Raw genomic sequence first — 25028 nt, 5'->3', positions numbered from 1 at the left:
ATATTCCTGTTGACATGGCTTCTCTGCTGTGATGGACTGTCTCCACAAATTGTGAGCCCAAATAAACTCTTCTTCAGTCAGTTCTGTCAGGTGTTCTGCTACAGCAATGAAAGTAAAGTACTCCAGAAAACTGGAGAACTTCTGGAGAAGTGGAGCCGCATGGTGCTTAGGAACTGGTTTGTGGACGGATGTGGAAGAATTTGGAACTCTGGGCTAGAAAAGCCCTTGATCATTATAAACATAGTTTAATGGCCCATTCCCCTGTGAGTTTGGAAAACAAGCATGTTGAGAGAGATGCAGACAATGGAGGTATGGCTCATGAGATATCAGAGGGAAACAAGGGCTCTCGGGCTAGAAAACATTTGTTCAGTATTCTGGCAAAGGATCTGATGTATTCTGTCCTGAGAACTCATGTGAGGCTGAACTCAAAAGTAATGGATTGCTTTGTCTGACAAAGGAACTTTCCAGAGAAGATTCCATCCAGGGCGTGGCATCGTTACTTCTCATTATTATCCAGATATAGTGAGTGAGAGCACCAACTGCATTAGGAAGAGATGAACATGGGTCCACTTGGTGTGGATATAAATGAGTGCAGAATTGCAGACAAGGAGGCTGAAGTAGTAGTTACAATGGGGAAAGAGAGTAGTACCATTAATGAAAACCTCTTAGTCTGTGCTGGGAAGGTGGGAAAGATGCTCCAAGAACAAGAAGACATCCACCAAAGCCTCTGTGTTGGGGAAATGCAAATTCGTCTGAAAGAAGAGAGCCTAAGCTGAGAATGCTTTCTGAAGGTAGGTTCCCTGCTTCAAACAATGCCCAGGCACAGAGGCCACCTGGCGGCATCATCCACTAGGGGTACTCAACAGTTTGGCTTCTTTGAGCCACATTGGATAAAGAAGCATTGTCTTGGGCTACACATTAAATACACAAGTACTGGGGCTGGAGCAGTGAAGAACACTTGTTGCTCTGGCAGAGGATGTAGGCTCGGTTCCCAGCACCAACATGGCGGTTCACAGCCATCCATAGCTCCAGTTCCAGGGGACTGGACACTCTGTTCTGACCCCTGTGGGTACCAGCCATACACATGGCACACAGACATACACTCAGGCAAAATATTCATACACATAAACTAAATAAATCTAAAATTTAAAAACTGTACAAACACTAGTGAAAGCAAACAAGCAAAAGTCTCCATATAATTTTATGACACCACCACAGTTCAACAAATTTCTTATATAATCTTAATCATCACCACCCCATTCAGATATTCAGAGTATTAAAGTCATAAAGCAGGTCCTAAGTTTATGATCATTAATGCAGGATGTAGCATGAATCTTAAAGAGTTTTATTAATAAAATCAAACCTAAAGCCCGGTATTGGGGTGAATGCTGGAAGATCAGAGAAGCAGAACAAGTCACAGTTACCTCGCCTCACCCATTTCTCAGGTGATCCTGTTTCCTCAGACTGGATGCCTCTCAGCTGAACTGTGCTGCTCAAAAGCCTAAAAACTTAACCAACCTAGTTCCTGTCTTCACGCCTTATATACCTTTCTGCTTTCTGCCCTCACTTCCTGGGATTAAAGGCTCACTTCTTGGGATTAAAGGTGTGAGTCACCATGCCTGGCTGTTTCCAGTGTGGCCTTGAACTCACAGAGATCCTAGTGGATCTCTGCCTCCAGAAGGCTAGGATTAAAGGCATGTGTGCCACTATTTTCTGGCCTCTATATCTAGTGGCTGTTCTGTTCTCTGACTCCAGATAAGTTTATTAGGGTGCACAATATTTTGGGGGAACACAATACCACAACAGTAGGAAATGAACATATCTAAGTAATAAACTTCACTGATTTAACATTTTTTAAATAGTTTTTTTTAAAAATTTGTTTATTCATTATATATACAGTGTTCTGCCTGCATATATGCCTGCATGCCAGAAGAGGGCACCAGATCTCATTACAGATGGTTGTGAGCCACCATGTGGTTGCTGGGAATTGAACTCAGGACCTCTGGAAGAACAGCCAGTGCTCTTAACTGCTGAGCCATCTCTCCAGGCCGATTTAACATTCTTTAAAAATTGTAAAATTAAAAGAGGGTAACAAGGCTGTGCTTGCCATTGTATTCCAGAAACTAATCATTGGGTCTTTCCACACCTCGGCTGCCAATGCAATGCAATCAATGCAGGTTGATTATCAAGTGTGGCAAGTGATGAATGCGGCACAGCCGAGGTGTAGAAGTAGCTTAAATAATCAAATGAAAACACCTGTCTTCTAAATAACGTTCATAGGCTGCCATGGTCCTGCTGCAGCCTGGGTTCAGGTCCTGAGACGGGGAAGGGTTATCAGCATGAAGAAATGAATTGTTTGACCACCAGATGAATTTCACATAAGTGGCCGGGCCCCAAATAGCTCTAGCCACCTTTATTTATACATAAAAAACAAGCATGTTTTTCCATCCTAACAAACAAGGTTTCCCCATCCTCCAACATTAACTTATGTCAAAATCAAATATGTCAAATATGTTTTCTCCCAACTTTTACATCAAAACATCTTTAAACCAAAAACAACATTTATCATTTTGCTAGCTTAGCCAAATATCAAGCCAGGTACATCCCATCTTTACAAAACTAAAAGGTGATTGACATAGGCACACGTTTTCAAGAATAGCAATACCGTTCAAAACTTAACAAAACACATTTACAGAAATCGGGACGATCTGCCTCCAATCTTGTCAGCACTGAATCAGGACAGCTCCCGGGTCTGAAGTGACAGCTGCCATCCCCAGACAAGAAACCTGAGAAGCATCAGCTCCCAAAGTATTTTAGGAGAAAATATTCTAGAAAATTGCGATTTCCAGGAATGATCACACCTGTCCCATGCATGATTGACAAAATGACACTAAACTGCCAGGAGAATCATCAATGAGAGAGAAGAGAGCGTGCAGGCCACGCGGTCCCAGCAGTATTGTGCTCTGTCCCCAAGTCCACTGGTTCTTGCGGAGTGAGACTGTTGTGTGATATTTCGTTTGTGTTCTGACAAATAAAGCTTGCCTGGAGATCAGAGGGTGGAGCTAGCCACTAGTTAACTGTAGAGGCCAGGCGGTGGTGGCTCACACCTTTAATCCCAGCACTCAAGAGACAGAAAGAGGAAGTGATAAAGGGGGTAGAGACAGGATCTTGGCCCTTTGTGTTGGGGGATCCGGGGAGAAGTTACTGGTGGCTACTCCTCTGCTTCTCTGATCTTTCAGATTATTACCCCAGTATTTGATTCCTGGTTTTTATTGATAAGACTAAGTAGGTTCATGCTTCAACTGTCCCCATGGGCTCTTGCCTCATCTGGAGACCCATTGGACACACACTCATATACTGCTCCAAAGCTAGGCTGCATGGCTCCCAAAAATAGTCCTGGGAAGATGGTTCAGTAAAGTACTTGCTGCACAATCATGAGTACCTGAGTTCAGATTTTCAGTACCCACCCCAAACCCAGATGTGGTATCAAACGTCTGTAATCCTCAGCTGGGGATGTGGAGACAGGAGGCTCCTTGGGGCTCATCTGCCAGCTAGTCTTGCCTAATCAGAGAACTCCAGGCTCAGTGAGAGATCTCATCTCAAAAAATAAGGTGGAGAGCGATAAAGATACTTGACTAGACCTATGGCCTATAATGCATATACACAGACGAGCATATGTATGTTCACACATACATGAACACACACACACACACACATCACAGCATACTGTGAGAGTGTTAATTGTTGATCTGACAGAATCCTTGTCATCTGGGAAACAAGCCTTTGGCTATGCTTTTGAGGGGTTATCTTAATTGGGTTAATTGAGGTGGGAAGACATTCTAAAACTAGATGGCTCTATTCTCTTGGTTTGGGGTCTCAAATTGAATCCAGTGTTTACTAATTGCACATGTTTCCTTAAATGTCAAGCAGAATGGTCACTCCAGAAGGGTCTGAAAGCATCAGCCACAGAGACCTACTAGATTTAGTTCCTCAAGTGCTTTCCAGAGGCTCTGATGGCCCATGATTCTGTGCTCCAGAGCATCCCCAGAAATGCAGATTGCTGGGTACCAAAGAGGCAGGTGTGGTCCCTCATCAGAAAGTCTTGAAGATGAGCTTCAGCTTTTGAGATGGCTGGACATAGGAAAAAGAATTTGTGACATTTTGGAACTCCTCTGCCTTCCCTTTCTATTTCTGCTTCGTCTTTCAACATCTCTCTTCTTCCTCTTGGCCACTGGGCTTGCCCGGAGGCTCTGCTTTGATTCTCAGGCATTTTCTTCTTGCCCGTTGATTTCTGTTGCATGTTGTCCCAACAGACAAGTGGGCGATAGGTAGAAGAGGCTAGAGGTGCAAGCTGTCTCCTTGGGGGTTTGTGCTTCGGGGCATCCTAGGAACTGTCCGTGGTGCTGAAGCGACTCTGGCTCAGGCGGGGCGGGCAGGAGCCGTCTGTCTGAGGCTGCCATGACTTCTGCCAACTGAGCCCCAGTCTCTCACCAGCGGCCCGTGGCACCTGGGGCTGTTATCAAGGAGAAGGAGCGACCCCTGAGGAGTCGCGCTGTTGTTGGAGTCCTCTTTCAGTACACATCCCCTCTGTCCTCTGCAAGGGTGTCCTGAGCAGGAGACTCAATAGGGAAGGGGCAAATGTGTGTAAGGATGTGATGACCTGAATGATAGTGGCCTCCATAGGCTCGTATATTTGAAATCTTGGTCCTTAGTCAGTGGAACTGTTTTGAAAGGATTAGGAAGTGTGTCACTGGGGTGGGCTTTGAAGTTTCAAAAGCACATTCCATCTCCCAGTTAGCTCTCTCTCTCTCCCTCTCCCTCTCCCTCTCCCTCTCCCTCTCCCTCTCCCTCTCCCTCTCTCTCTCTCTCTCTCTCTCTCTCTCTCTCTCTCTCTCTCTCTCTCTCCCTCCCTCCCTCCTTCCCCCACCTCTGCCTGATGGTTGTTGTCTCAACACGTAAGCCCTCAGCTATTGCTTAAATGTTGTGCCAGCCTGCCTGCCGTCACGCTCTCTGCCATGGTGGGCACGGACTCACCCTCTGAAACTGTAAGCAAGCCTACAAGGAAACGCTTTCTTTTATAAACTGCCTTGGTCATGGGGTCTCTCCACAGATAGAGTAAGGTAACCAAGACAGAGGAGACAGGGGAAATCACATAGGAGTGAAGTAATGTGAAACAAAGCCAGGAGAAGATGCCTGTGTCAGGAGACTGGCAAAGAAGAAGATTTTGTGGATATCAGAGCAGAAGGACATACCCAGACTATCTCAGGAACAGAGGAAAAACAGGTTTTGAGTGATTAGGGATATTGGGAACTGGTGTGGTTTAAAGGAGAAGTTGGGATGAGGATTTAACTGAAAAAGATCACACCACTGGAGGATTTGCATTTGGAAAGCTGCATAGCAAAGTAATTTAAATGGTGAGTGAGATATGAGAAAGCCAGGCTTGGCCAAGAGGCTTAAGAGCTCTAAAAGGGCTGGGTCCAGCAGCAGGACCAGGGTAGAGGGTCAGGGGCTCAAGCCAAGGGCAGGAGTACCGTGAGCAGACAATGGAGCTGCCGACCAGCAGACGGCGGTGGGGGGCGGCACTGTCCAGGCAGAGGAGCAGACTCTGCTGCTGCTGCTGCTGCTGCTGCTGCTGCTGCTGCTGCTGCTGCTGCGATGGGGACCAAAGCCAAGAGTGGCTCACTGGGAGACCTTCTCTGGTCAGATTTGAGGGGCACCTTTCTTCTGAATCCCTGCAGTGCACATGCAAACAGCCCACAGCAGGCTCAGTCCTGGCTGGAGGACTGGGTGTGGCCAGAGCTCTTCTTCTCTGACTTATTAGCATATCTGTGTGCAGGGGGGTTGGTGATCCCGGAAGGGATCCACGGTGAGGGAGACAGCTAGCAAGCGGTTCTTCAGATGCGATGTTCCTTTAAATCTCTGTTTTGGCCAGTGATGGCCAGCCCATCTCTCCTCGGTTGTTTATTGGATCCCAGGAGAAATGTTAACTGGCCCTAGGAGAATCCAGGACCTCAAGCTTCCCTTCTCTGGTTAAACAGAAGCTGGAACAACAGACCTGTGGGAATCAGCACCCAGTACCTGCCCTGATGATGAGGCAAGGGAAGCAGGAGCTTTGAGGGAAAGGGTGACGAGAGCCGAGTGCTTCTTGTCCGCTTGGTCTCCTGTGTGCTTTGTGTCTTGTGAAGAGTGGTTGTTTCAGTTAAAAATTCACCTCTGGTCAACCTCATTTGCTTCTCCGCTCTGTGTGGAGTTGGAGAATACGTCAGGACGATGCTCCTTCACCAGGTAGGCCTGACTAGAAGCCTGGGACTTCAAGGATAGAGATCCAGCATGATTTGGTTTGGTAGATCTGAGACATCTGGGCCCTAAGAAGACCGGCAGTGGCCCTTAGCCTCTCGGTTTTGTGGCTTTCCTTTCTGGCATATAATGCACAAAGTCAGTTTTCCTCAATGCCCAAATCTCAGCGAAAGGCAACATTCTTCCCAGATACTGTGAGGACATTTTCTCTGAAAGGGGAAACAGTCCCGTCCCACTTCCCTGGAGGCAGCTGTCTTCTGGTTCTGTCACATTGAGAAAAGGTCTGGCATGCCTCTGTTCTAGTAGTTAGCTTCCTTATTTATCCACAACGTACAGACATGCTTCTGTCACAGTGCATCTGTGCTGCAGGATCCACAGCCTGGAGAAATCATGGCTTGGACATTCTCAGGGAGATTTCTCCTGTCTTAATTTTTTTTTTTCCTGACGATCATGTTGCACACGGGCCACCGTATTAAAGCACCTGCTTCCTGGAACACCTTCTCTATAATGTCTGCTACCTTCTGAAACAATGGTTCCTTTTTTCTTCTGGTTAGAGTGTATCATATGCATGCTCCCACTACAATGCATGCTCCATGAGGCCTGCAATAGTTTTGGTTACTTTATGGTGTGTCCTAGAAGCAACGAAAGCATGCCACTCATTTGACACACAGTTATCTGAGGAACAATCACTGCTGTTATTTTCCCTAGGAAATCTGTTTCCATTCACTAGGATTAGCAGAGGGAGGGAGGGAGGAGAGGGAGGGGCCAAGCAGAGTGCAACACAATTCTAAAAGGACCTGGCCTAAGAGAAGACACTATGACATCATTCCTCCCTACAAATCCTATCATCAGGAGCTAGACCTTGAGATACTAGGAAAAAGTAAATCAAATCCAGGAAACAGCCCCCAAAGGAGTCATCATTCATCTCTTCACTTTCTTCTGGATGTAGGGGCATTGTTTGGGTCTTGCAGAGATAAAGGCAGGGGAAAACATTACAGCTGTCACATCTGGGGGACTCCCAAAGCAGAATGAGACCAGCATCCCTTGCAAGAACAAGACAAGGCTTAATCTATACAAACTGAGGGATGAGAAATGAACACAAAAGATGGAGACAGAGGTCACATCCAGCCTGAGCCTAGGCTAACCTGGCCACAGGAATTCTTGTTTATAATCCTGGGGACAGGGCAAGGCTCTGGCCATGTCTGTGTCTCTGTGACCACAGGCCCTGTCCACATGAGACATGAACAGAAGAACCCAAGAGGTGATGCAATTGAGGTGTGACCACATCAAAGCCCACAGTGAACCAAGTGGCCACAGCCTTGTGACCACATCAAAGCCCACAGTGAACCAAGTGGCCACAGCCTTGTTCACACTTGGCTCCCCACAGCCTTTTCCTGTTCTCTCTTGACGTACATCCAGCCTAGTGAATTCAGATTCTGAAAGGTTCTTAATGATGCTATTTATTTCTTCCACTAAACTTTAGAAAGCTTAATTATAGCTGGAGAGCTTCTCTCCAGGTCCCACCAAGCCCCGCAGTCCCACAACCCACGTATAAAATAATCACTCAGACGCTTATATTACTTATAAACTGTATGTATGGCTGTGGCAGGCTTCTTGTTATCTACTTCTTCTATCTTAAATTAACCCATTTCTATTAATCTATAAGTTGCCACATGGCTCGTGGCTTACCGGTATCTTACATCTTGCTTGTCATTGCGGTGGCTGGAAGGTCTCTCCCACTCAGCCTTCCACTTCCCAGAATTCTCCTCTCTCCTTGTCCCGCCTATACTTCCTGCCTGGCCACTGGCCAATCAGTGTTTATTTATACAGACCGATATCCACGGCACTTAATGCTTCTCATTATTGAGGTGGAGCACAGTTCTAAAATGTGGTCCATCTCTTAAGCCCTGGAGATGTGAGAGGTAGTGGTCAGGGCCCTGGAGTGCAGCCCTTGTGTGCCTGGTCCCTTAGTTTGGGGTGTTGCTGAACTTCATGCTGCTGAGCACACAGACAGCAAGTGAAGGAAGCTGTCTTGAGAAACCTGGGAGGAGCTTCTGGGGTAGGAGAAAAAGCATGTTTCAAGGTGCTGAGGTGAGGTGCTGTTTCCACGGTGGACAACGAGCCAGAAAATTCCTTCTTTTGGATTTTGAGATAAAAATGTTCCTTCCGGGGCCAGATAACCTCACAGCAGAATCCTGGGATCCCAACCTGAGTATGAGCTGTCATCCAGTTGAGGAACTGAATTAAGCTTCTGGGATATTTTCCACTCCTTAGTAATGCTCCCCCCAGGAGCTTAGGTGGAGGGTTGTTAAGCAAGAAGCTCCAGCCCCTGGTAAGACACAGAGTGTTTCCCAGTGGCCGGCAGTGCTGCAGTTCTCAGGGTCCTGAAATGCAGGAGAGGTGTGCTCTGGTAACTGTTCTGCTCCAGACCTCTCCTGTCCTTCCTGTCAAGGTCATTAAAAGGACATTAAGTAGGCTACACTTAGATATTCGTGGGAAGTTCTTTGCAGAGTTGAGTGTGAGTTGTTTGATCTGTCTTTCTGTGGGAGCTGTTTCAAAAATAGGCATGTTTTCCAAGATAATGGTTTAGAATGACCTTTTTCTTTTTTTCTTTTTACCCAATGGCATTTTATTCACAAATCCACATGGAATGTTTCCTCAGGCACATTATTATTTTTCTTCTCACAAAGTGTTCCTTTTCTCTGTTGCTTTGATAAAATGAAGGAGAGGCCCATTTTGGCTCATGGTTTGAGGGATGTGGTCCATCATGGTGGCGACGGCCTGGGAGAATTCCTAGTGGCCAGAGTGTGTGGCTGGGACACTGCTCATCTGCATAGACCATGAAGCAGACAGAGATGAATGCTTGCATTCAATTGACCTTTAATTTTTTTTTTTTTTAAAGAGGCTCAACATGTTCAGGTTTTATTTATAAAGCCTTTTCCTGCTGTTGTACAGAGAGTGAAAATGTTGCTGCCGTCACAGAGTAGCTGGTAGGCACAGATGGCTATCTATGCCACAGCGAGAGTCTGACATGAAAATATTTACAGTTTCTTCTTTTTCTCTTTTTAATTGGAGATGGATTCTTCTCTCATACAGTACATCCCTACCTCAGTTTCCCTCTATTCCTCCCACTTCTCCTTTATCTCCCCTCTCTCCCAGATCCACTCCCAACATCTTTCTCTTCAGAAAGGAGCAGGCTTCCAAGAGACAGCAACCAAACATGACAAAACAAGATACAACTGGTCCCTTTCTTCCCTTTTTTTTTTATCCAGTCTGGGATTTATGGTTTGGGGCTGTCCACATTTGGGGAGGTCTTCCCTCCTCCATTACTTCCCACTGGAACACTCTCAATCCCACCCGAGTGTATCTCCTAGGTGACTCTAAATCCAGTTAAACTGATTATAAAGATTAACTGTCACTCAGGTTCGAGAAGCCACATTGCTCACTTGTGCCTATTATACCTTTGGGAGCCGGGATGCTGAAAATCACAAGGTGGGAGTGATGTCCTGTGCCTGTTATCCTTAGGAGGTGGAGACTGGGGGAGTTCAAACCTCTGGGAAATACAATGTTGGACTTTGGCAAACTCCTCCTTCCAGAGAAGTGCACAAGACTAGTTTTTCTGGTCCTCTGTCTTGGTGGCTATCAGCTCAAGACTTGAACTGCTAATCCCTGCCAATCTGTTTTCCTGGTTCAGACTCAAAGGCTGCCTAATCACTGTTGCAGACAACGATGAAAACCCATAAAAACCCTACCTTTTCTCTGTGTTGTCTTCCCACAAACTCCTCAAACTCACCTTACAAACAGTCTGACTCACTCTTTTGAACAAATCAGAAAAGTCCAACAAAATGACAAATACATCTTTCAGGAAGCTGAGTAAAAACTTGGAGGTGTTGTGGACACTGATGGTTCCCGTTTGGTTGGTAGCTCCTGTCCTTATCCTTGACCTTCCCCCATAAACTCCTGCCGTTCATTTCTTCCAGAGTCCAACAAATCCAACTCCCAATGGTTTCACATGTGACTATGTCCTCCTGATGTGTGAATGCAGATGCCAGTCTCTGATCCAAGGACCCTCTCCTGGCTACCCACCACCAAACAAGGAGCCCTTCTAATGCAATGCTGCCCCACTTCAGCAGGAAGCAGACCGCTTCGTAACTCGCATGCTCGATAATCTTTAGGATCTCACCATTTCTATAAAATTATATATATATATATATATCTGAGAATGTTAGAGAACCCGAGTCCTCCAGGTTACCAGGTCATAAGCAGAGAGGGCTACAAGAGAGCATGAACACACCTAGGCTCCCACCCCTGCTGCTCAGGGATCAGAGGCAGCCTGCCTACTGTCACGTAATGCGGCTCACACATTAACCAGACCCTATTCCCTTCCCCAGACAGAGCGACCCCTGTCATGTGACCCGAGGATGCCCCATCCCCCTACCTTGGTCTGTAGCATAGGTCACATATTAACCGGGCCTGTTTCCCTTGATGCCAGCCCCTCCCCTGTGTCAACAGTAGACACCTTGCTTTGGATGCCTGGTGGTAGTCAGGGCCCCTGCCGTACGGCCTGTTGTTGCTGGTACAGCTGTTGGCTAAAGGACGATCTGACGCAGCTAATCTCTCTCGAACCCTGTTTCCTTTCCCAGCCTAAACCAAACAGTAATGTTTTGAGGAAGGGATGTTTACTCAATTTGGGGGATCATGTATAGAAAAGAGATACAAAAAGCGTAAATACAAAATCATTTACAAAACTGAGTAATTGATCAGAGGCGCCTGGACGATGGAGGGGCCTAGGCCACCAGACTCACTCTCCTCAGGGTGACTCTACCTGAGGTGAGGCCTCAGTGTGACTTGGAAATTCCCAAGGTGTTCACTTAGTGAAGCAGGAGGTGGCTGAGCAATGCTTTCTGGGATGGGGTGGGATGGGGTGGGGTGGGGTGGGGTGGGGTTCGTTCTCCACACCGTGTCTGAGAATCTGTCCTTGACTCTGGGTCTCCGCTGTCCCCTGACTCAGGTGATAGGCACATCTTCAGAGACTGTCCTTCCCTTGGCTTAAGGTCAGTGTACCAAGGGGCCTGCTCCCTGCTTGTACCTGAAGCAGCTGAGACACACTGACTTGATTCTCATATGATTTTGCCCAGAGTGTGGGTAAGGGGAGCTGGCAAATGAGGGACTAGAGACACCCAAAGTCATCTGTCTCTCCGCTTTGAATCTCTTTTATTGGAGGCTTTATTTGAAATTACAGCCTACATCAAAGATACTTCAGCGCAGACAATACTTCCTGATGACCTGGGTTATTGCTTTTTGATTCTAATAAAGGCATTTTATGCAAACACGTGAACACAGAAGATCCTGGGGAATGCCCCAGTACCCCAAGTTCAGCTACAGCTATCAGGCCGAAACATCCCTCCTCATCCATAGCTCCACCCACCCTTTTTGAAAAAGAATCCCAGAGAGTGGATTATCAAACATTCTGGTGTTTTTGATCGTCTTATCTTTGTTTATTTTCTTTTCCAGAACCAGCTTCCTTAAAGGGAAAGTGAGATAAGAGAGGGCGGCAGCGGCCGCGGGGTGGGCAGGGGGTTTACAAAAGGGAAACATGTTTTAAGGAAAAGGAGCCCAAAGACTCCAGTGTGGCTTTTATGTCGACCCCTCCGGACTCCTAGACCTTCGGTGAAATAAAGATCAGCTCAGGGCTGGGAAGTCAGTGAAGGAAGTACTCGTGTATGATGTTTTTCAGGGCCCTGTTTTTCCGATCTGAGTGGAATTTCCAGCAAAGAGACTGCGCTGAGGACAGCATTCTCCCGCAGCTCTCCCCTGCGGCCGATTTCCTCCTGGTGGAGGGGGAGGGAGCCAGGGACGAGAAAACAGAATGGCTCTTGCGCCCTCTGCTGGCTGCCCGCTTGGATGGCCGGCAAGGCCCACAGCAGGGGTGCCGCTAGAAGAATGTTTCTCGGTCTTGCGGTTCCTCCAGGACAAACAATGGAAACACGATGTGGGGGAGGGTCCCTTCAAAGTTTTACCCCCCATCTTATCTACAGGCCTTCAGGGCTCACGGATGGGCAGGCCTCCAGTGGGCCGCAGTGGGCCAGCACCTGTGCTAGCAAGCACAGCAGGATGGCAGGCGGGCCAGGTCTCTCGCCCACAGGAGCTGCAGCCTCTTGGGTGTTTCTGGCATTCTGGATGACAGGCACCTGTGGCTCCATCATCCCTTTACGTGAAAAGTCAGTGGCAGCGGAGAAGCTGTCCCTGTGGACGCACCCGCAGGACCGAAGAGCACAGGCTTTCGTCACCGGCTGTAGCAACACATGCCGTGGGGCAGGGCCACTCAGCCAGCAGGGGGTGCTGGTGACCATGTCTTCTTCCCGCCCCCAGCCCTTGTTCGCTCTGACCCCTTCAGACAAGCTTTCCCCACTGGACAGAGCAGGCCCCTCGTAGCTGTGAACCGCTGCGTTGGTCTTTATCAGAGACACGGTCAGTCGGTCTCGTGTTCCTGTGGGTTTATCGGACTTCAGAGTTGAGCAGGAGAGAGCTGCGGAAAGGAGGCAGCTGTGTGGACAGAGCCTGGGTGAGACTGGCCTAGCTGATCTTAGGCACCGTGGCTAACGGTGTGAAGGTCTAGACTTGACTGTACAGGCTCCATCTTAGGGAAAGGGCCACCATCTGAGACCACCTGCTGTACTCAGTTCCAGGAAGGACCTCAGGAATGTGCCATGACAACTGGAATGGACACAGAGCAGTATCCTCCTGCAGACATCCTGTCTGCGGTTTATGGCCCTTGAAGATATCTAGATAATCCTGTTGGGCAATCCAGATAATCCTGTTCAGCGGGTTGTGGTTCCCCGACAAAAGTCTAACCCAAATGGTTTCAAATGTGCTTTTGCGCCCAAAGTCTAGACCAATAGTTTCAAAAAATCACCTTGCCCCATGTCCCTTCTGCTCAACCCCAAGTTGCCAATTCCCGGCTTGTGGTTTTTCTCTATTAAAAACTCTCTACACCTGGGCTCGTGGCCGCTGCCACGTTTCCTTCCATCTGCCGTGCGGTGGCCCAGATTGAACCTGAATAAAAGGACCCTTTTGTGCTTGCATCGGAAACCGGCTCCTTGGTGGTCTCTGGGGGTTTCGAGAAACAGGTCCAGCTTCCCACTGGGATCTCAAAGATGGCATATTACACTGTGGAGCCACGGGGACAGTCTACCAGCCATGTTACACAGAGGCCTGGGACCCCAAGGCAAGAATTATTTTCCTTTTCAATACACGCCTTCTTTATAGAGACCGAGGCAGTTACAACGGGGCATTTGAACAGGTTTCCTCTGCGGTCTATTCCCTGTAGGGGACTTCACTGAGTCAGTTCATTTTCAGACAGTGAATGGCACAGGAACGTCAACGTGTTGGTTTGTGGACACAGAGGACCTGGAACTTTGCAGCACCACACTCCTGTACCCTCAGTTAGGTAGAAGGTGGCAGCTGATAACGGCCAAGGAAAAGCATTCTTGGGGGCTGGCAGGTGCCTAGGGCTCAGTGTGGTGTCTGAAGACCGTGGGGTAGTGGAGAGCCTGATACAGGCGTCTGAATCTCTTCCAGGACCATAGCTGGACTCTGTTCTTCCTAGTTCTCAAGTGTCCATGACCCCTGACATTTGAGGGCAGTCCCCACACCCCTCACTCACTCCAAGACTCTAGGATACAGTATATAGCTTCTCTCCTGGTCTCTGCACCTCCTTCAGGCCCCTCCAAGGCCAACAAGAAGTCGAGAAAGGAGGGCTCTGTGGGCTCTGGCCTTTCGCCCCCACATCCTTCCCTGTCAGTTGTTATCTGAGCATCCTACCTCTGCTGCTATCAGAGTCCTCGTGGCGGCAAAGCACATTCAGGCTAAGACAGAACCCACACACCACCTGAGCGGCAGTGCCCAGCTTTCCTGTCCTTCCAGACACTGCCACTGGGTGGCGCCCGAGAGCACCACCCAGATTGCTCCACGAAAACACCCAGCTGTCCACACTTCCCAGAAATGACTCTAAATCAGAAAGTCAATATTGGGCAAATGGATGTGCTTCAGCTGTCCATGACCCGAGACGATACAGCAAAGCAGGGTTCCAATGTGGTTAGAGAATAAACATAGCAGGGTCCATTCTGCTTACTCCTTTCTTTCTTTCTTTCTTTCTTTCTTTCTTTCTTTCTTTCTTTCTTTCTTTCTTTCTTTCCTTCCTTCCTTCCTTCCTTCCTTCCTTCCTTCCTTCCTTCCTTCCCTCTCTCTCTCTCTCTCTCTCTCTTTCTCTCTCTCTTCCTTTCTTTCTTGAGAGTAGATTTCCTGAAATAGTCTAGCCACAGCAAGAACCCTTCAATGAGACATTGGGCCCTGCTCCATCTGCCCTACTTACCCACCAGGCAGCACAGACTGTCAGGTGACCTCTTAACTCTATTTGTGTTTCTTCCTATTACGGCCTGTGCCTTTATTCCTGTTAAGTGTCTACCTACTTCACAAAACACTTCGGTTTCATAGCTGGGGTGTGGGTCAGTGTTGAGTGCTCTCCTGGTCTTTCTGAGACCCTGGGTTCAATACCCAGCATTGTAAAGGTAGTTGAGCCAACCTATAATTAAAAAATATAGTATCTGAATCTGTGAAGATGGCTCAGTGGGAAAAAGCACTTGCTATGCAAGCGTGAGGACCTGGGTTTGAATTCCCAGCATGCACATAAAAAAGCTGAGCATGGCTGCATGTGCCTGTAACCCTGCTGTTGGAATGAGGAGACAGGTGGCTCCTAGGAGCTCGTTGGCCAGCCTACATAGCCAGCTCCTGGTTCACTGAGGGATCCTGTCACAAGGGAGTCAGATAGAGACTAACAGAAGAGGATACCAATGTCTTCCTCAGGCCTCTGCTTGTGTGATTGCACACCCACAACTTTATAGTCACATGTATGCAAAACACACACACACACACACACACACACACACACACTCAAGAAAATTCAATGCTGTGAAACATGAGGGCTTATTTAAGAGGTGCTTTCTAGTGTTCAGTTGTATCTAATTCTTTGGATTATAACATCAGCATTTTGTTGAATTTAGGAATTAGGTTATCATATCTTAACATAGTAATGATTTCTCCCTGGTGCCTCTTACAGATCCTGGTGAAGATACAATTTTAACATTTCCCAGATAGTCTCTCCGTCTCTAGAGACATTCTTATCAAAACTTTCATGGGGAATCTTTTATGCTTTGCTTCTATTAAGAATAAACTTGGCCGGGCGGTGGTGGCGCACGCCTTTAATCCCAGCAAGAAATGCAGAGAGCAACACAGAACTCAAGGGTTTAGATGTAGATTCTCTAGTCACTGAACACAAAGCACCCAAGGTGTGTCCTTAACCCACAAATGAGCTCCCCTGCCCCGCCACACTGAGATGATCCTCACTGAAAATGAACAAGTTGTTCCAAAGCCAGAGGAGGAGGCTGTGGGGAAAAAAAAAGATATTCCAGAAGAAACCAAGACACAACTTATGGCATGGGAACAAATTCAACATAAAAATATGCAAATAAAATGGAGGCCTGTTGGTTGTTTTCATTTGTAAGCACGTTAAGTGTTCTTACGAGATAGATCAAATGAAATTACATATTGAAGTTAGAAAGTCTTTAGAATAAACTGGAAAAGAAAGACCAACCTAGTTACTCTCACTCCTGACATCACCCCTTTCTCCCTTTATCTGGAATTCTTTTAGTTTACTTACAGACACACTTGGGCAGGTGTGCAGCATGTAATATTGTGCAATGGCACCCCTGGTGTGAACACACTTTGTTAGACCGTCATTGGCTTATTGAGCATTTGGGCTGTTTTCCAATGTTAGGAACCACGGGTTCATTTCCCCCGTGTTCTTTTCTTTTTTTTTTTTGGTTTATCGAGACAGGGTTTCTCTGCGTAGCTTTGCGCCTTTCCTGGATCTCACTCTGTAGTCCAGGCTGGCCTCGAACTCACAGAGATCCACCTGGCTCTGCCTCCCGAGTGCTGGGATTAAAGGCGTGCAGGGAGGGGGGGGGCGTGTTCTTGTGGGCTAACCAAACACTTTAAAACAATTCCACATCATAGTGTTTTCTAGCATATCTCTTTTTGTAACTTCTTTAGGTACTGTTAAAGTGCCGTGGAGGAAAAAAACAAAACATATTTCAGAAAATAAATATAATGATAAAAGTACACAAAGAAAAGAAAATGTAGTTATAAATGTCATAATTTTATTCAATATATAAATTTTATGTGTCTCTAGTTCCCTTCCATTTATTTCACTGCCTTTTCTTCTAACAGCTCTTGGTTCTTCATGTCTGGAGAAGTCCAATGATGAGATCTACAGGTTCCCAGTTTTAAGCATTTCCTTGTTCAGAGTCTAAACAGAAGAACAGAAATATCAAAGGAAGTAAAAAAAAAAAAAAAAAAAACAACCTACTAAAAGAACTAATTTAATATTCAATTCTAAATCTTTAAATTTAATTATCTTTAACGAGGAAACTGCTCTCAGATTTCCTTCCAAGTTTAAAAACAGAGCCAAAGGTGCCATAGAAAGTGATTCATTGTGAAAGACCAACCCTGTGAATCAACCTAAAGGAATGTCTTCTAGATGAGCTCTCTCACGCTGTGCTCTATGGCTAATTGCAGGGACACTGAATTTAACCACCACACATTTAAAAATGTCCTAAAAATGTGGGTGGCCACTGGGTATAGAATGTAAACATCAGTTGATTTAATTTTTATGCCTTAAATATTCTTTTATATATATTTTTAATTTGAGGAATTATATGTATTTCGATCATATTATTTCCCCTCCCCCAACTCCTCCCAGATCTTCCTCCCTACCCAACTTCATGTTCTCCTCCTCCTCCTCTCTCTCTCTCTCTCTCTCTCTCTTTCTCTCTCTCTCTCTCTCTAATTCTTAAATTTAGTTAAAAATAAGTCACTCCCAGGTACTAGTAATTATATTTCACCAGCATATTTCTATTAAAAAGTCTACAATGTGTCTGATACAGTCCAATTAATGGATGATACATTAGATTTTATATAATATAAAATGTTATATTAAAAAACCATTCTAGTATGGAGAACTCAAGCGGGTGCTCATTTATTTTCTTTAGATTGGTATTAGATTTGACTATTTATACCGTACCAGTGCTGAAAGGGGCACTGTATTCTTCAATGGCGAATTCATCTAGAACACAGAAATAATTGGGCAGAAAGCAGTTAATTGTGAGTAAACCCTGTAAGCGAAGAATGAAAGCATAAGTCACAGAATCAATGAAAATAAATTGTATACTGAGTTATTTTGATTGGGGCTGGAGACTAAGAGAACCAGGGCTCTGGAACAGAACGGAGGGGTGGGCTACAGGCTTGCTGTGCCTGTGTGTACCCACAAGACTCAGAAAGTCCCTTCCCGTGGCTGTGATTCCCTGCTGGCATTGTGCCTTCCTCTCTGCACCTTTCCTGAATTTAACGAGGAGACATCGTTTCATTCTGTTAACGTGGTATGCCGGCAAGTTTCAAGTTCAAAGTCGGGAACAAATGGAAGAATTTCCTGCTCTATCTAGTCTCTTGCCATTTTGTGGGGTTTATATTAAAAAAAATATATATCAAATGGTAGGTTCTATGTCACACATCAGTAGCAAGATGTGATTTAAAAAAAATTGCTATTCTTACCTTTCCAGAATAATCCAGCCTAGAGCAAGCACCTTTAAAGGGAAATTTAGGTAGAACTCTTGACCAATTGTTTCATGATGTCTCCATTAGAGTGGACTTAAGGCTTGTGTAAGTGCACCCAAGAGATTAATAAACAAAAACATAATTATAAGTGACCATAAACTCACTTTTTCCTTCAGTAAGAGATTGTGGAGTTTTGTTTTCTTTAAAATAACCTTTAATTAGACTAGGCATCATTGCCTATCAAAGCTCGGCGTATCTGGGTTCCACTTACCTGTCTCATAATAATCGTAGACTTTTATTGGCGCTGGTTTTAAGTTCTTTACTGGGATGTCTTGTTCCACTAAGAAGGAGAAACTCAGGGTTTGGTTGGTTAGCTGCAGAGATGAGAGAACAGATTGGACTCAATGATTAACTTGGTCGTTGCTCACCATTTTGTTTTCTTAAGCTATGCTAAGCTGTAGGAGTGTGCTGTCTCCTGTCTCACAGCCTAGAAGAGATTGGGACGTTTTGTTCTCTATAACATAATTATCAAAAGATGAAAGAACAAAAGTTCTGTGGATGGTCAAGTGTCATAAACAGCTTTGCTGACCAGTCCTGGTCCCATTTTTTTTGTAGCTATTTGTCCGTGTGTGTGTGTGTGTGTGTGTGTTGTGTGTGTGTATGATAAAGGGGTGGTAGATACTGGTCTTTGGAATCTTGATGGTCTGGTTAAACACTGCAGCAATTCTTACAGACCCCAGAGTCACAAAGTCTTACCTTTTCAATGTAGACTAGAACATGGTTGGTGTTCACTTCAGTCCTCTGAATGTTAGGCTGGGTTTGGAGCTGTTGATAACCCAGAATTATGGAGTGAGGAAGGTTTATGCTAGGAGCAGTTTTCAGGCATTTTTTTTTCATATAAAAGGTTTCTCTGGAGAATCTAAACTACTGATTTTTTATTTCTTTAGGAACACTAGTCATAATGACAATATTTATTGAATTCTTTCTATTCATATGTATGTATATAGATACATATACTAGAAATTTATAAGGATATATATATATATGCATATATACAGGTTCTGAAAGTGTGTCCACAAACCTGAGAGCTAATGACTTGCTAGAACTGGGTATAGGCTAGAACTTAGGCCTCATACCCAACACACTATAGCCAGTATAAACAGTAATAAATGATGAAACTATGCTCTGGAGAGGCAGATTTGCAGGAGTAAGCCTTTTGAAAACTACATCAATAAAATCAAGTAGACAAACAGTATTGCTCTGCCACCTGCAAGAGCTGGTGGTAACCGTTTCCACCAACGGTTTAGTGTTTAGCCTTTTCTGCTGATGGCGTAGGGTTTACCTTTTTCACGGATGACTTCACAGGTATGAAGCCTGATACCATCTTCACATCAGCAATGACCATGTTGGAGCTGGGGCGTTCTCCAGTATAACTGTGAAGGGAACACACAGAAATTAGTCCTTCTGACAAGGTTCCATGGGATTGACTGAAGCCAGAAGTCTAACCTTCTACTCAGTTTCTCTATCTACCATATCTGTGTAGTTGTTTGGAAATCTCACCATTTTCCTCCCCTCTCTTCAGGTAGATTACGTATGTATGTATTTATATGTATATGTATGTATGTATATATATATTCCTGAGATGATATATTCTCAATGCTAAGGCCTTTCAGTAAGAGTTAAGAAAAAGTCCTGGTTTACAAATACAAGATCCCATTTTTGATAAGATTAACTTTGCACAATACATTTCTTTCACAGACATTAACACATTTTCCCCCATGTCCTATAAGCAGACTGGTTGCCACTTAGGATTTACCTTAAGTTAATGTGAATCTGGAATGTTCTGTGATCATCAGCGTTTAGGGGGAGAGTATCAACATGAAGACTGAAGGGTGCTTTCCCGTCTGTCTTTGGAAGGATGTTGTATTTTAGAGATGTCTGAAAACAGGAGCAAAATTCTTTGTCTCAGTGCTGAAAGCAGCTCACAGCCTCTTCTAAGTAACTCAGCTCTTCACTTAACACAGATTTCCTTTTTGATTTTGCAATGAAAAAAATGTAACCTTTGAGACGTTCTCTCCCGTGTGCCCATTCTCTGGGCCCTGGCGGCCTCACCTGGAGGTACACACATCCTGACCCTGACACTTTGGTGGCATAACTTCCTGGAAGATCTGGCAGCCTGACTTCCTGCAGCAGCAGGCGGTTGGTATTGCGAACATGGAACTCCTGAGAGAAGGTCCCTGAAGACTTGATGGTGACCAACGCTTCTTTCTGACTTCTTGTGAAAGTGGCTGCTCCATATTTGGAGAGGGCCTGGAGAGCCACCACTGTATCCTGAGGGAAAAAAGGTACAGAAATGCAGTGGATGCAGCAATAGCAGGCCGCACTGAGTGCACAACGCCAACACTGCTTCCCTTCAGGATTATTTAGTCAAAACCACAGCTCATTAGTGTAATTTCAGTACAGTTCATTCCTGCTTACTGATGGTGACCCAGTCTATGTATTTCAGGGGGAATAGGATTTATCATTTACACAGACTACAATATATATGGAAATATGAACTGAACATATATTACTAGTAATTTATAAATTGTATAGCAATATTTGTTGTAGAAACTTGAAGTGGGGAAGAAAACGTAGGCTAAGATATAAAAAGAAGACTAAAGATGAGAAATCAGATAATTTTTGAATAATGAAAAGTGTTTATGGAGAGGGGAGAGGAGCATTATGGAAGAGCTGGGATGCTTTTAGTGGTCCCAGAAATAGCAGCAAGTCCATTCCAGAACCATCATAAGGACTTGCTTAATCAGCTGGGTGCACACACATTGACTGCAGCCAGGAAATGGCTCAGGCAGAATTAGAGAATTTTAGTCTGTGGATGAAAATAAGGTTTATTTTCTCATGGAAGTAATTCCACAAAAATATTGCTTTGGGAAACCGACCCCTGGCGATGCTGAGGACCTGCTTCAAGGAGAGGAGAATGAGAATGGAAAGAGGACAGAGCGGTGGTCCATGTGTGAATTAGGCTGGGACTTGGTGATGGAGGAACAGAGAAAGTATGCATTAGAAATGCAGCTGTCTAATCCCTAGAGTACGTTTGTGTTCATATATGGATTAGTTGATTTATCTTTCCCTCGTAGGGTCTCTCCACAGACCTGAGTGGAGGAGAAACCCCCATGGGAGTTCTGTTGCCTGATGATCCATTTCACAATTTGGGATGCTGAAGACAGGTCCGCTGAAGACGGGGAAGGCAAAGCCGTAAGATAGGCAAGAAGCACGTAAGCTGTCATTTCCACTTCAGCAGAAGGGGCCCGCGGCTGATAGTAGGGTGTCTTCACTTCCTGAACATTCCCAGGACGTCGCCAGTGGATTGAATCCTCTTTCAAAAGGAAAGGATAAAATTTTAAGCTTAAAACATAGTTTTTAAAATCTAGCCCGTAAGTGATGATTAGTTCAGCTAATGAATTGGAACACATGAAATGAATGGATGCTTTAGAACAATCACAAGCAGACTTTTATTTATTTATTTTTTTTGAGATAGGTTCTCACTATCTAGACCAGGCTGGCCTTGAACTCCAACTCAGAGATCCACCTGTCTCTGCCTCCTAAGTGCTGGGATTAAGGCATGAGCCACCCTGCTTAGTAACAAGCAAATCTTTACCAAAAAGCACATCAAGCTCCCTGGTGATCTTTGGGTCCCTTTACATACTTGTGTAGCACCAGCGGTTGGATCTTATAACATCAGTAATGTGTGTGTCAATAAAATGGTTCCTGTCACATAAGCATTGGGTCAATGACAGTTCCTCTTGCTGTCTTTCTAGTTAAGGTAGGACAAAGGTGATTCTGCCTTTGCATCACGAGTGACTTCTACTTAGATACTCTTTGCAATAGAAGTTCCTACCTTCTTTCACAGCCTCTCTGTTTAGTGATTCAAGCAGCTCGCTTCGCTTGGCTTGGTTTCCTGCCAGTGCGAAGGCATAGGCCAACAATGCCTTGGTATAGATATGACTTCCCTGGCTCTCTGAGATGGAGGCCCAGGCTGTTTCCAGGCAAAATAGAGCATTGCGGACCATGCTGTGCTATAAAAGAAAATGAAAGCCAATTTCAAAATAACAGAACCAGGCTAAGGAACTACCCCCCAGGCTAACCCCAGGTTGAGAGCCACACTGTGACAAAGTCAGCATTAGAGTTTATACCAGGGAGGAGTTTCCTTTCTTTTAAAAAGGCCTTATTCATGTCACAGTGAAATGTACCAAAATCAAAGGCTACACAAATTGGAGTTTTCCTCAGGGGATTCTAGGGCTGTGATTTTTTTTTTGTGCCTCCCATTTGTGAAGGAGTTATGGCGATGTACATACACTGACAGCCAGTGGAATCTCCAGCAGAGCAATGGTGATGTAGGCAGAGAGTGTCACCTCATCATCCACGCCACCCTGGAAGGACAGAGGGAGAACTCTTACACACTCCAGCATTCACTGGAACATTGAGACTCCCCTAGTTATGCCGGACTGGAGAACTCTTTCTCTCTTTCTCTCTTTCTTTCTTTCTTTCTTTCTTTCTTTCTTTCTTTCTTTCTTTCTTTCTTTCTTTCTTTCTCTCTTTCTCTCTCTCTCTCTCTTTCTTTCAAATATTTATTTATTATGTACACAGAAGAGGGTGCCAGATCTCATTACAGATGGTTGTGAGCCACCATGTGGGTGCTGGGAATTGAACTCAGGACCTCTGGAAGAGCAGCCGGTGCTCTTAACCTCTGAGCCATCTCTCCAGCCCCTCTTTTTTTCTTTTTTAAAGATTTTAAAAATCATTGGTATATACATTGCATTTATGTTCAGTTTGTGCGTGAGTGCAGTACCCATGGAGGCCCGAAGAGGGCATTGGGTCATCTGGAGCTGTAGTTACAGGCAGTTGTGAACTGATTGCGGATGCTGGGAACCAAACTGGTCCTCTGCAATAGCACTAAACACTCTTCTTAATCACGGAGTCATCGCTCCATGCCCAAGGACTGGAGAACTCTTACAGAAGCCTTCTCTCCTACAAACCACAGCCTTCAGAGTCTAGAGGAGAGTCAGGGCATTACCTTCATAGCGTTGTTGAGCAGGGATCCGGACTGCTGGAAACAACCGGTTTCCTTTTGTTTCCCCGAGAGCCAGTTGAGGGCTTTCGTGATGTGTGTCTTCTCTATAAAGATGTGTGACTGAGCTTGGGCAAAGGCCTTGAGCACAAATGCAGTGAGCCTGTTCAGCAGAAAAGAGACCGAGAAGCAGGGCTGCCTCACTTTTAAAGCTCATCATGTGTTGCCTGCAGACACTGATCTTCATAGGTCAGTGGAGGTCATTTTGGAGGGTCTTAGCTGATAGTTTGCAGTCTTTGGTCTTATAAAATATATCTCATTTGAACTGTCACAGCACCCTCGCATCAAAACTGCATTTCCCAAATGACTTCCAATTGCACATCACTTTCTCTGCTCTCTACCTTGCCTCTTCTAAAGAGCAGCGGGAAACTTTCCCTATCACTGTGGACGACTGCACGTCTTGCCTTCCACCTCTATTTCTTTGTTTCTCTATTATCAGCAGTGCTGGTGGAGCGGATAGATTTTTAGAGGTCAGTAGGGATGACATTTGGAATTTTAAGAATAAATAAACCTTCTGGAAAAGAATCCCAGGTGTCAGAGAACAGCAATTTCCTGAAATGCCTCAGATTAGTGGAGCATGAAGACACAGTTTCATCTTACCAAGTATTTCCCTGGCTGTTGCCACCATGACCCCCAAATGTGCTGTATGAGCCATCACTGTGCTGATAGTTCAGCTGCCTCTGATACCCTGGAGAGGGAAATTCAGTAATGTATGAGCGACCTGAGACAATTGTTATTATTCATTTATTTTAACCCTATCAAAGAATCATTGAGTAAGCATTTTTTTTACTCACGTTTCTAAGAGTGTTGACACTACTGGGAGTCATTAGTCTACAGAAGGGCATTTGATTGGGAATCACAGCAATCACGATTACCAAGTCTTATCCAAACAGAGGGCGTTAAGGCGTTCAGGTAAAATTGCTCACCACTGATGAGGTAGCTAATGGCTTTGGACTGGATGGTCTCCGTCAACTGCTGTGTCTCGTTCAGATAGTTTAGAACGTAGATGTTAGGGACAAAAAGGACCATGTTTTGTTCTCCACAGCCGTAGGGCATCTGGAGAAGATTTTGGAGGTTTTGCATTGCAGAGCCTAGGATATCGCCTGAGGAGTGAAAGGTTATTGCAAATTAGAGGAAAATAGAGAAGGTTTGTATGGAGTCGGAAAATATAGCCCAGAGGTCACATTATTAATGGAATGAAAGACAAAAATTATACAAGAAAATGAGAAAAACAGGAAGCAGGGAAGAACCTGAATGACAAGAGATAACATCTTTTCTGATGGGCCATAATGTCTGGGAAAACGGAACTATCATTTTTATATCTGCCAGGATACGCTGTCACCCAGTGTACCTCTTGAAGAGGAGGACACAGCTCTTATTAACTGTCAGAGTTAATCGAAGCGTACTGTGTAGAACAGCATCTGGTAAACTTGCTTTCTCTCTCTTGCACAGGGCAGCCCTGGGCTTGTGGCTCCTTTCTCAGTCCAGCATCCGGTGCTCAGTGACTTCCTTAGCCTTGCATGGTGAGTCCCATGTGTACAAGGGACCACAGGGAGGAACAGCTGTTATGGCTGGTGCTGAGAGACTTACCCAAAACAGAGTATGTAGCCCTGGCAGATCCTTCAACCACATTGGGTGGGAGGTCCAGCGACCACCGGTTAAGTAATTCAGCATCTAATGAAAGGAGATAAACTAGACGTTAGACAATTATGGTGTGGGGGGAGGGGAAGAAAGCAATGCTCCATGTTTGGCGTAAATATTTTTCCTCAACATCGTGTAGATGCAACCTTTTTGTCTCTCTTGGACCCTTAAGCAGTTTCTTGGTGCAGTTCAGTTTCTCCCAAAGCCACCACTCATCTCATGGCAAAGTTCATATTTGTTATGTATTTGTACTGTCTATAGCTTTCCTTATCAGCATACATGTTACAAAGAC

General features: G+C 45.3%; 1 protein-coding gene across 2 annotated transcripts in view; it reads right to left on the bottom strand.

The window, feature by feature from the left end:
• Positions 1-16492: 16492 nt before the first annotated feature.
• LOC114701425 (pregnancy zone protein-like) overlaps positions 16493-25028 on the bottom strand; it is a 45100-nt gene continuing 36564 nt past the window's right edge. For both annotated transcript variants that reach the window (XM_028881511.2, XM_037204103.1), the window contains exons 23-36: positions 24686-24769; positions 24022-24198; positions 23696-23783; positions 23042-23198; positions 22323-22397; positions 21866-22043; positions 21120-21343; positions 20080-20298; positions 19784-19905; positions 19310-19400; positions 18724-18792; positions 18239-18341; positions 17438-17479; positions 16493-16663 (exon numbers count right to left, since the gene is read on the bottom strand). In XM_028881511.2, the coding sequence (XP_028737344.1) occupies positions 16641-16663; positions 17438-17479; positions 18239-18341; positions 18724-18792; positions 19310-19400; positions 19784-19905; positions 20080-20298; positions 21120-21343; positions 21866-22043; positions 22323-22397; positions 23042-23198; positions 23696-23783; positions 24022-24198; positions 24686-24769 (1652 nt within the window). In that variant the 3' untranslated portion in view covers positions 16493-16640. The remainder of the gene's footprint in view (positions 16664-17437; positions 17480-18238; positions 18342-18723; positions 18793-19309; positions 19401-19783; positions 19906-20079; positions 20299-21119; positions 21344-21865; positions 22044-22322; positions 22398-23041; positions 23199-23695; positions 23784-24021; positions 24199-24685; positions 24770-25028) is intronic.

Source organism: Peromyscus leucopus, chromosome 3, assembly GCF_004664715.2.
Source record: "Peromyscus leucopus breed LL Stock chromosome 3, UCI_PerLeu_2.1, whole genome shotgun sequence".
Taxonomy (NCBI): domain Eukaryota; kingdom Metazoa; phylum Chordata; class Mammalia; order Rodentia; family Cricetidae; genus Peromyscus; species Peromyscus leucopus.
The sequence above is the reverse complement of the archived record's forward strand: the minus strand, read 5'-3'. Positions and strand labels throughout refer to the sequence as shown.